The sequence below is a fragment of the Ictalurus furcatus genome, chromosome 2 (assembly GCF_023375685.1).
Source record: "Ictalurus furcatus strain D&B chromosome 2, Billie_1.0, whole genome shotgun sequence".
Lineage (NCBI taxonomy): Eukaryota > Metazoa > Chordata > Actinopteri > Siluriformes > Ictaluridae > Ictalurus > Ictalurus furcatus.
This window is the reverse complement of record NC_071256.1, coordinates 23,685,179-23,695,373: the sequence shown is the minus strand read 5'-3', so window position 1 is coordinate 23,695,373 and position 10,195 is coordinate 23,685,179. Positions and strand designations below refer to the sequence as shown.

The following is a 10,195-nucleotide window of genomic DNA, read 5'->3' as shown; positions in this document are numbered from 1 at the left end:
TGTACTTACTTTTTCCATGTGACTGATCTGTTATATTTTGTTAATTTAAATTATGAAAATTACTACAAAATGTCAGTTTTATGTGTCATTTGATAGACTGTAACACCTTTATTAATAGGCACCATTTTAAAAAGAGGATCAAATGTTTGCTTGTACAAATATGTCAACAAAACCAATTTCCATGGGGTGTACTTATTTTTTCACATGACTGTACATCAGTCCACTTTAAGTACATCATGCTATGCATTGTTTACCAAGTTGGCTGACCTCACAGAAAGCAAAAGCACTGTTTATCTCCATCAGCGGATCTTTGACTTCCTGTGTCCGTTTATCCCCGAAACGTTTTGCAGTCGTCTCTCTGCCTGTATCTCACTGAGATGGCTCTCCATTACAACATACTGTAATCTTATAATTGACATTAAGCCCTGAAATTCAAGCTCTAATCAGTTTTACTCAATATCCAGCATGCTCTCCTATGGCTGTCTCGCTTCCTTAGCCTAACCGTTATCATTCAGTTTTGAAGGAACTGTCCACCCAAAAGTGGGTGAATCTGCTAGTTTTTGTCCATTATTAGAAATATTAGCATCTGTATTTTAATTACAATTTAGCCATTACTAAGGGAATAAGTGAAGCTTTAAAACTGCACAGGCACAGACATATGAGACAAGCTTTCAGGACTGCAACATGCCACAATGTTGTGCGTAGCCAGAAGATATAAATACAGATAAAGGAGTGACAAATTAAAGGAAAAACAAATATAAAGTGTCTTAATAATGTTTGGGGCCACCACAAGCTGCCAGAATGACTTCATTGGGCTTTGATATAGATTCTACAAATGTTTGTAATGGTACAAATGAGATAAACACAATTCTTCCAAAAAATATTCTTTCAGTTGGTGTTTTGATGATGATGGTTGGACAATGCTGTCTAACACACTGTTGTGCCAAAATCTCTCCTAGGTATTCAACTGAGTTGAGATTTGGTGATTGTGAAGGGCACAGCATGTGATTTACATCACTGTGTTGCTCATCAGACCATTCAGCAAGCCCTCTCTCATCAGGATAGTAAAGTTTTGTACGATAAAGGTGTTCATTCAGAATAAGTTTGTATTGATGGGATTGCTGTGTCTCTTCCCTCATAGGGGACATGTATTTCCAAATACCTCCTACAGTGTGACAAAGCAACCAGTTTTTCCTGAGCTGATGTTTTCTGCACCTACACAGCTTTAGTATGTAGGTGTGTGTAGGTGTGTGTTTGCATCAGTGGTTTGGCCAGAATTTGACTTCAATAAGGCATTGTATATTAGTCAGGGGATCCTGCTGGCAAGCGTTCAGAGACATAATTACCATTTTTACAACCAGAAAGAAAAACTCATGAATTCATTCATCTTCAGTAATCGCTTTATCCTGATCAGGGTTGCACTGGGTCCAGAGCCAATCCCTGGAATACTGGCGATGAGGCAGGAGAATTCACCCCAGTCGGGACAGCAGTCTATTGCAGGACTCCATGAGCACACCCATACACACACACACACAGAAGCAATTTAGGGACAATCAGTGGGAGGAATCCTGTGCAAACACGTGGAAAACATGCTGGAGCTATGAGATGGCAACACTACCCACTGTGCCACTGTGTCACCTGAAAAACACATTTATGATTTAAACATCCAGATTAAAACTATGTGTTTTATCGAGGTGGTTTTCTTGTTTTTTTTGGTTTGATTACGACGGCCATCTTTGTGTCATGGCACACAACACATTTTGGAATTCCCATCACTAGATGGCACTATGGCTGGTACAGGCTATTTAAGCAATATACTTACATGTCTAGAGCAACTGTAAAGCATTACAATTATCACACTGTTGTCCATCAACACTGATAAAGTTCTTATTTAGACTTTTTTTTTTTTAAATCCAAGACTAAGCAAAAACTTTGTTTAATAGCAACAGTGATTAACTGTCTAGTGTTAACTACTTTGATAGCTGGCTAGGAAATAGCAGAGTCCAGCTAAGTCACCAAATGTGATAAGTGCGACAGTCACGTGCTGCTACTTTGATTACCGTGGAAGCATGTTGGACAAAAACAGGTTTAAGAGGAGCCCCATGCTCAAATAATATTGTAGACTAATGTACCGTAATTATTGGTTGGTTTTAATTGTTATTTTAAATTATTCAGTAAGTCAAGTTTATCTCCAAAGTACCTCTTAATAACAGTTTTTCCTGCGACCGCAAGGTTGAGAACCAAAACAACTGAGTGACATTATCTCCCATGCAACCACACACACACACACACACACACACACACACACACACACACACACACACACTCTGAGTACAGTACGCTAGTGAAGATGAGAGGCTGTGTACATATGTAGGCCCTGTTTTTCCTATTTAGCTAGCTTTCAGTAAGGAAGGAGAGCACATGGGATAATGAATATTTCAGTAGGAACATGACCTTGATAGCAAACACTAAGTGTTAATGCAAATATTATGCTTTTCATGGCCTGGCCAGATCACGTCAGATTAAAACCTTCCCTGCTTCTTTGTCTGTCTATAAAAAAAACATAAAAGAATTTACTAGACAAGTATAGACTTGCATATAACATACCAAAGTAAATTCTGTCAGCTGTCATTAATAGATGTTGTAGTTAGCTATGTATAATGCAGATTGGCTGTAGCAGATTGCATTCTATAGTTTTGCAGCATAACATTTTTTACTGACATCTTTGTTCAGCATGATTTTGGTGTTTTATGTAAGGAAATTGTATCAGATTGCAATGCCTTGTGGGCAAATTCTGCTCCTAAAGTCTATAGTCATCCAGTGGGCCTCATTTCTCACGTTAATTCATCTAATACAGAAATATGTCATACATGAATCTAGCGACATTGAAGACAGTAATGAAACAGGGCCTGGTGAGGCTTAGGTGAGAGAAACGCTTCACTCATGTGAACAGTGAAAAACAGGCAGTGACTTTTTGTCAGGGGAAAGGTTTTGGGCTTTTGAGATTCAGTGCAATGAGTTTCAAGGGTAGAAAATATTTGAGTAATTTTACTTTGCTACTATACTTAAGTATAGTTTTGGTGAATTTACACTTTACTTGAGTATTATTGAAACTGAATACTTGTGCTCTTAATGAATTACATTTCCAAGAAAAAAAAAACCCTTACTTTTTACTGATTACATTTTTATTTAGACCTCAAAGTACTTGTTACAAATCTTTCATTCAATCTCTCATTCAGCTGGACTGTATGATACATATCAATCAAACAAGCTGAGTTTAGCATCCAGTTATTTTAGTTTAGCAACCAATCAACAACAAGAGCTATTAAGAATTGTACTACATTGTATCTACATTGACCTTCTCATGCTATGCAATGAAGTTAGCACTGTAGCTACCTCGCCCTACCTCAGTAAAATGTTTTCATTTGCCATAGTAAGCAAAGACTCGTATAAAATGAGGCGTCTACTTTGCCTCCCTAGAAGGCATAACATCTGATTGGAAAAGCATGCTGAGGTAAGTTTAGCTAATTATGTTAACATCAACTGCCTAAATGTACCTAATTTCTTTGCCAATGCCAGGTTAGACTATAGCATTGATTCCAGTGTCTAAATCGGCAAGTTAAATTTTAGCTAATGGTAAGTATTGGTTATTTACATGATATTGCACTTCTGATTAATTCATGATCAAACTGTGTAGCATTAGTCATGCATGTGATCAACAAATGTACAAAGACTGAATGATGTTTTCCAGTTTTAAAACAAAAATCATTTAGATAAGTAATAAAATGTACTTTTCACATGAAAAACATGACATTAGTTGAATTTCATCAGTTTAAAACATTTATTTACTTTAGTACATTTAAAAGTAGCAACCTTTTTACTTTCACTTGAGTACATTTTTGGGCTGAAAACTTCCCGTTTTAACTGAGCAATATTTTGACACATTGTCTATCCTTTCACTTAAGTATAATTTCTCAGTGGCTTGTCCACGCTTGATGAGTTTGCATTCTTCTTTAAGAGTTATTTGGAAGGTGACAGATGGTGCGTCTCAAACGGCTCCCTAGTTCAGTAGTCAGGGCACTGATCAGGGAGTCTCAATTGCAAAATCCTTCCAGTGCACTGGAACGTTCGGTCCCTAAATAATCCCACAATGCACCGCAAAAAAACAGGGAGCATTACTGGAAATGACGTCATATTTTCTAAAGCTCTCAGTTAGAAATAAATGGCGGACAGGCTTTCAGCCAACTTCCTTCTACAAATGTAAGTAGCTAGTTATCATTGTTGTAGCTCTCAAATGATTACGTAAATCAGTGATTTTAAAATTTTTGACATTCTATATACAGTTTGGGTCTGTTTGGTTCGAACGACTTTTAACTGTTTAATGATTTTTGAACAAATGCATTAGCTAGCCTTCGATCCTGCTTGAAGTATCATGACAGAGATGCGTGCGATTAAGCTAACAAATTTATATGACAGATAAAACTTAAATATTTTTTATGTATTTAAATTTTGGTGACGTTTTACGTACTTGTGTATGTAGTCATGTCATCAGAAATTGAGTTATCAGTGTTCCACTCTGTTGTGAGCCAGGGTCTTTACCAGTGCCCGAACTCGTGTACTGGATATTCTGATTCATGACCTAGGGAGATATGGAGCTGACTGAGACACACCCAGAGTATAACCAGGCCTCTTTGTAATAGTAGTACATATAATGGCCACCAGGAGGCAACATTCTAGCATTGTTTCAAACAAGGAGCCAAGAATTTTAGGGTTAGACTAGAGGCTCTCTTGGGAGTCTTGGGATTTTGAACTCGCAACCTTATGTTAGTAACATGGAGTACAGCAGGTGCTAGACTTAGAATTTAGAAAATTATAGAGGTCTTAGAGCTGTTAATTAAAAAGTCTTATTTGTTGGGAGAGTAATGTGTTGATTGCTTATCTTGGCTGAATGTTTTGTACTAGAATATTATTTTACTGTATATTTGTTTTCCCAATATAGAGCCAATTGTAAACAAATTAAAAAATGTTCTTGAAACGTGTATTGTTCTATGGAATTAATTTTACAATCCTTGGCTTCAGAATGTTTGAGAACCTCTAATTTAAGGGACGTGGACTGACAACATGATCAATCCTTTAATCAGCATTAGAAATTTTTGAACACTTTTTGATAACAGCTGTAAAAAATGATGTCCTCTTGCAGACATTTTGTGCACTGTGAGATCTAAAAGAGGTCAGATCAGAGTGGAAGTACATACTCATGGGTTTCAGTGGTTCCTAAAACTGGAAGTGGAAACTAAAATGTGAAGCGTGACACTGGCTGAGTCAGTGGGAAATGGACATTGTGTCCTCTGATGGCTTTTTTTTTACCCCTTGATGTGCAGCTGCAGCATTTCCCGTCACAGCTCCAATGCATGTGCCGTGGCACTTATTTAATCTTATCTTTTATCTTTGTTTCTCATCATCTGTGGTTATCAGACTTTCTGTATATTTCTGTTGCTCTCATTCTCAATGTCTGTCTTTCCCCCGGAAAATCTGCATTTCAGTGTTTCCATAGTCTGTCATGAGAATGCCGAATGCAATGCCCATTTATATCACTTCAACATCATATAATGAAGGTTTTACTATCACACAATCACTTACACCGATGTAACCCAGAAGCAACTCCAAACAACAATTACGTTTAACAGTTACAGTTCCATGTAGTCTTGTTTTGGAGTGTAGGCTTGTTTAAAACACGAACAAATATGTGCATAGGCGACCCATATGTCCCATAGCGCTAAAGTGGGGTGTTTATTCCTTTTATTTAATATTCACTGTTACAAAAAAAAAAACAATATGAATGTTTCATCCTTGAACTTGAGCTACATCTTTGGATAAATTCCATGCCATTTTTCCATTTAGAGTAAAAACAGCTCAAATCCTAGTAGTAAAGTGTCCATCAGTTGCTTCCTTTAATAATAACGGTATAGAAGGGCTCATGAAAAGAACAGATTTTTGGTTTGCAAAATGAGGCTTCATCACTCGGGCAATTGCACAGTGCTATAAAATATTCAGGGATGTGTATATGGGTTGTTATTAGAGATGACTGAGAAATTAATGAAAGCGCCTCTATGAAGGAAACTGCAGTATTTATTTAAAATTAAATCACTGCGCTTAAGGTTAGGGTTCAGTTTAGGTGGGTGGGTGTGTGGGTTCAGTATAGGCTACTGTATTTGCCTAAATGTCAGTGTACTATTGTACCGAGTGGATCCGAACATTTATTACAGAATATGAGCAAATTGCCTTGGCCACCTGTTGCCAAGCAACAACGTCATCTTTAGTAATGCCTTATTTTCATGAGTCTTGACTATTGTAAGAACTGATGGAAAGAGATCGTGAAAGATAATGGAACTGCGAAACAGCGAGAAATGAGGCAATAATAAGTCATTCAGTCATTCAATAAAAGACCAGAAGATTTAAAAAATCTAGATAGGTTTCAGTAAGACGAGGATATTTCTTACCACATTTTCCTTGTTATGATAAATGAGTGGGACTGTTTGCTGTAACTTCTGCTGCGTGCATGTTGTGCAATTTCAGAGAAAGACAGAAAATGTTGTGTGGGTTGCGCCTAATTGTGTAACAAGGTATGCTGACTTCAGCACAACCCCGCTGACGTGTTTGTTTTTCTAACAAGGTGTGTGTAGTCAACGAGGTGTGTGTAGTCAAGTAGGTGTGTGTAGTCATTCAGCAAATTAATAGAGAATGAAGGGAGAGAGAGAGAGAGAGAGAGAGAGAGAGAGAGAGAGAGTCAGCAGCAGAGGAGGAGGCAGAAAGAGCACTGAGTTTTAGACCCTGTGCAGATAGAGAGGAAGGCTGTGATTTCAAGACGTACTAGGATTACCACACACTCTCTGTCTCACAACATTTGGTCAAGAGGACGTTAAAAAAGACCCTTATGGCGAAGGATGTATCTTTGAGTAACCTTGGAGTAATCTGCTGAAAGTCTGAAATGACTTTCATACACACTTATCTTCAGACAGTTTGAAATTGGAGAAGAGAAAGAAGACGTCACAGTAGAGACGAGAGTGAGGACAAAATTTAGTGTTTCGACTTTCATACAGCAAAATAATGGGGACTGTGAGTGAACTTTGTGTGTCCAGCCTTCAGGCTTTCATGTGTCCGCCAGTGACCAGCCCATCTACAGGTAAGACCGATGGCAGGAAAAGTTAATTTACTGTTTATTTTTACTGTAGCGCTTGCATCAAAGCTCTTACCAGCTTACAATGTACTTACTAAGATAAGATAAGATAAGATCAAATAAGGTGTACCTTTATTGATCCCCCATAGAGGAAATTCCAATTGACACAGCAGCACAAGTAGGATGAGTAACATCAAAGAAAGAAAATTATGTCCATAACTACCTATACAATAGAAATAATAAAACAGATCTTTGTGTATGTACATATGCTCCAGTTCTATTTGTATATGTACATGTACAATATCCTCAGTATTTATATACATGTGCAAGATCTGTGAAATTACAATTAACAGTTGAGTGTGTGTTTCTGTGAGAATCAGTGGAGTAGGAGGTACTGGGTATGGTTACATTGTGCACTACCTCTTCTCATAACACCTCTCATCATGTCTCATCTTGTTTGTTCCTGTTTCTGTCTTGGGCTGATTTTTTATTCATATTGTGAAGTGTATTTTTGTGAAGTTTCTTTGGGCTTTGGAAAGCCATACTATGAAGAGAACCCATTGGTATCCACTCGTTTTAAAGCTGATGGTGGTGTGGTTTAAATTCATGTGGTGTGTATATTAAAAGAAAAGGTTTTGAAGGTTAGTAAAAAAAAATCCTGGAGGAATATTTGGCTCTATTAAAAATTCTTCGGACTGAAATACAGTGTCATTTGAAATACACTGGGAAAAAACAAGAAGAAAATACCAGGTATTGATTTTAGATAATTTATACCTTAAATAATTTCTACCTTTTTTGTTGTTAGCTTATTAGTTTGAAACACCAATGAATTTTAATAAAGGGGCATAGCAAGAGGATTAAAATTATATATATTTTTTCGATCAAAAATGGCGAGAGTGCATATAAACTGAAGTGCATATGTATGCCAGTACATACAGGAAGTGCTTATACATGGAAGTGTTATCAGTTTCCTTCATGCATATGTACTTCCTGTATATGTCTTTTCATGTATAAGAAATTCAGTGCACTGGTTTTTGACAGGAAAACATCCTTTTGAAGACTGTGACACAATAAGCTTTTCAGATCAAGATATAATTGTAAACATACATGGATGTGCAGAGAACCACTGAGATTGTAACCTGGGAAGATCTGAAACCTTTCGCCAGTCCACAATCAGTAAAACAGGAACCTCTGAGGGCTATGGATAGGTAACACTCTAAATGTTTCATTACAAGATAAATCCATGATATCACTCAATATTCATAGTTAAGATGCCATCTTTAATGGTGTCCAAGATTTATTTTATACTGAAATTCTGTTTTCACTTTCGTTAACAGTTTCGTTGCATTACCCACAATGCTATTCACCTACTCACCAATACTGGTGCAAGTGAGAATTAGCCCTTGCTTGATATTCTAGTATTAAAAATTCCAGCAAGCCGATGTCAGAGACTGGTAGACAATTATGCATATATTAACCTTACAAGAAGTTCTTTCTGCTAAAAAGGGCAATACTAACTTCTGAGGCCAAGGGTATACTTAATTTTTCCACAGAAGAATATCACATCTATTGATATTTCTGTTGAATAAATGATTTAAAAAGCTAATTTTCCTTGTGGCTTTGTTCAAGTATATCAGCTTTATTAATGGGCACTGTTTCAAAGATGCTCAAATGTTTGGTTGTCTAAATATGTCAAAAAAGCCAAGAATTTCCATGGGGTGTACTTATTTTTTCACATGACTGATTTTTGCACAATGTTGTCTGGAAAACAAGATGACATTTATCTCTTATGTTTAAAAATCTCATTAAAAAAGATCATTAAAGATTATTTTCATTATAATAATATAAATCATAATAATAGAACAACGAAAATGCAGCATCGACAAACACATTAGCACCAAAATTGCTGAGTACATCACAAATGCATTGCAATATAATCATTAAATCATCAGTACTTTTTCTTTACATACATACTGAAACACATTTTCTTGTATGCATTTTGGATGTTGTCATTTTTCAAAACATCTCAAAACAATCATGGTCTCATTATGGTGAGCTTAATTCCATGGTAAAGCAGCTAAAGCTGTCAAGGAGAGCAGAGCATTGTAAGCCCTCAGGTTGAACTTTCCTGATAAGCCTAGATCTCTTAAGATTGTGCTTCTGGTAGCAAACAAATCTGAATGTTTTGTAATACTCATCAGAAGCACATGTTTGGAAGACCTTGTTAGCGTTAATCACTAGCTCTGCATTTCAGCTGCACAAAAATGCATAGGGGCTGTTTACTGCCTATCAGTTGGCCAACCCAGCTGAAAATGGCTGCTTTCCACAGCAAAATAATACAGGAAGCTGTCCACAAACAAAAACAGGACATTATGTTTGTTCTTGGGATCTGATTGTTGCTTCTTGCTGCCAGTGTGCAGAAAGACAAATTAAAAGTTAATGACGGCATGGTTGGTCGAGGACAATAAAAGAAGTGGAAAATCACACTAGATAGTGATTAGCTCATGGCAGCATGTGTTTGAGCAGCAGGAAGGCACCGTTCATCCGAGAGCAGTAATTTGGGGTTGTCTGATAGCTATGCTTTTATTGAGGGTGGACATGGCTCCGGGGCTGTGTGGTACAGGAACATAATGAGCTGCCCGACAGAAGCATGTGATTTTTGCCAGTCCGATGGTAAAAAATGATTGGACTACTGGAGGTTTCTATGAGTGGAGGTCAGTAATGTCTAATCTAGAATGTTTCTTTAACAGGGTTTTCTCTTCATTTGTTCCTAATTCAGTCATGTGCCAATTCCCACCCGCCAGCCAGCTCTCCCGTATCACCAGGTAGTTAACGTGATCTCTGGGACACATCGAGTCAGCCAATGCATCTTTATAAAGTGCTGCTCATGCTACATCACATGGCAGTGTAACACACTCTGAAGAAAGCACTCTGCCCTCTACTACATACATGAGCCCACATTGGTTAGTGTCACTCTGATTGACAATGGAGAAAGAAACACCATCCCTCCCTGTCTAC

The 10,195-nt window shown here is 37.3% G+C and overlaps 1 protein-coding gene across 2 annotated transcripts in view; it reads left to right on the top strand.

Moving 5' to 3' along the window:
• The first annotated feature begins 6,682 nt into the window (after nt 1-6,682).
• Nucleotides 6,683-10,195, top strand: part of cyth1a (cytohesin 1a) — a 71,619-nt gene continuing 68,106 nt past the window's right edge. Inside the window, exon 1 of one of the 2 annotated variants that reach the window (XM_053654030.1) lies at nt 6,683-7,183. In XM_053654030.1, the coding sequence (XP_053510005.1) occupies nt 7,108-7,183 (76 nt within the window). In that variant the 5' untranslated portion in view covers nt 6,683-7,107. The remainder of the gene's footprint in view (nt 7,184-10,195) is intronic. The other variant, XM_053654012.1, reaches the window with a different exon arrangement.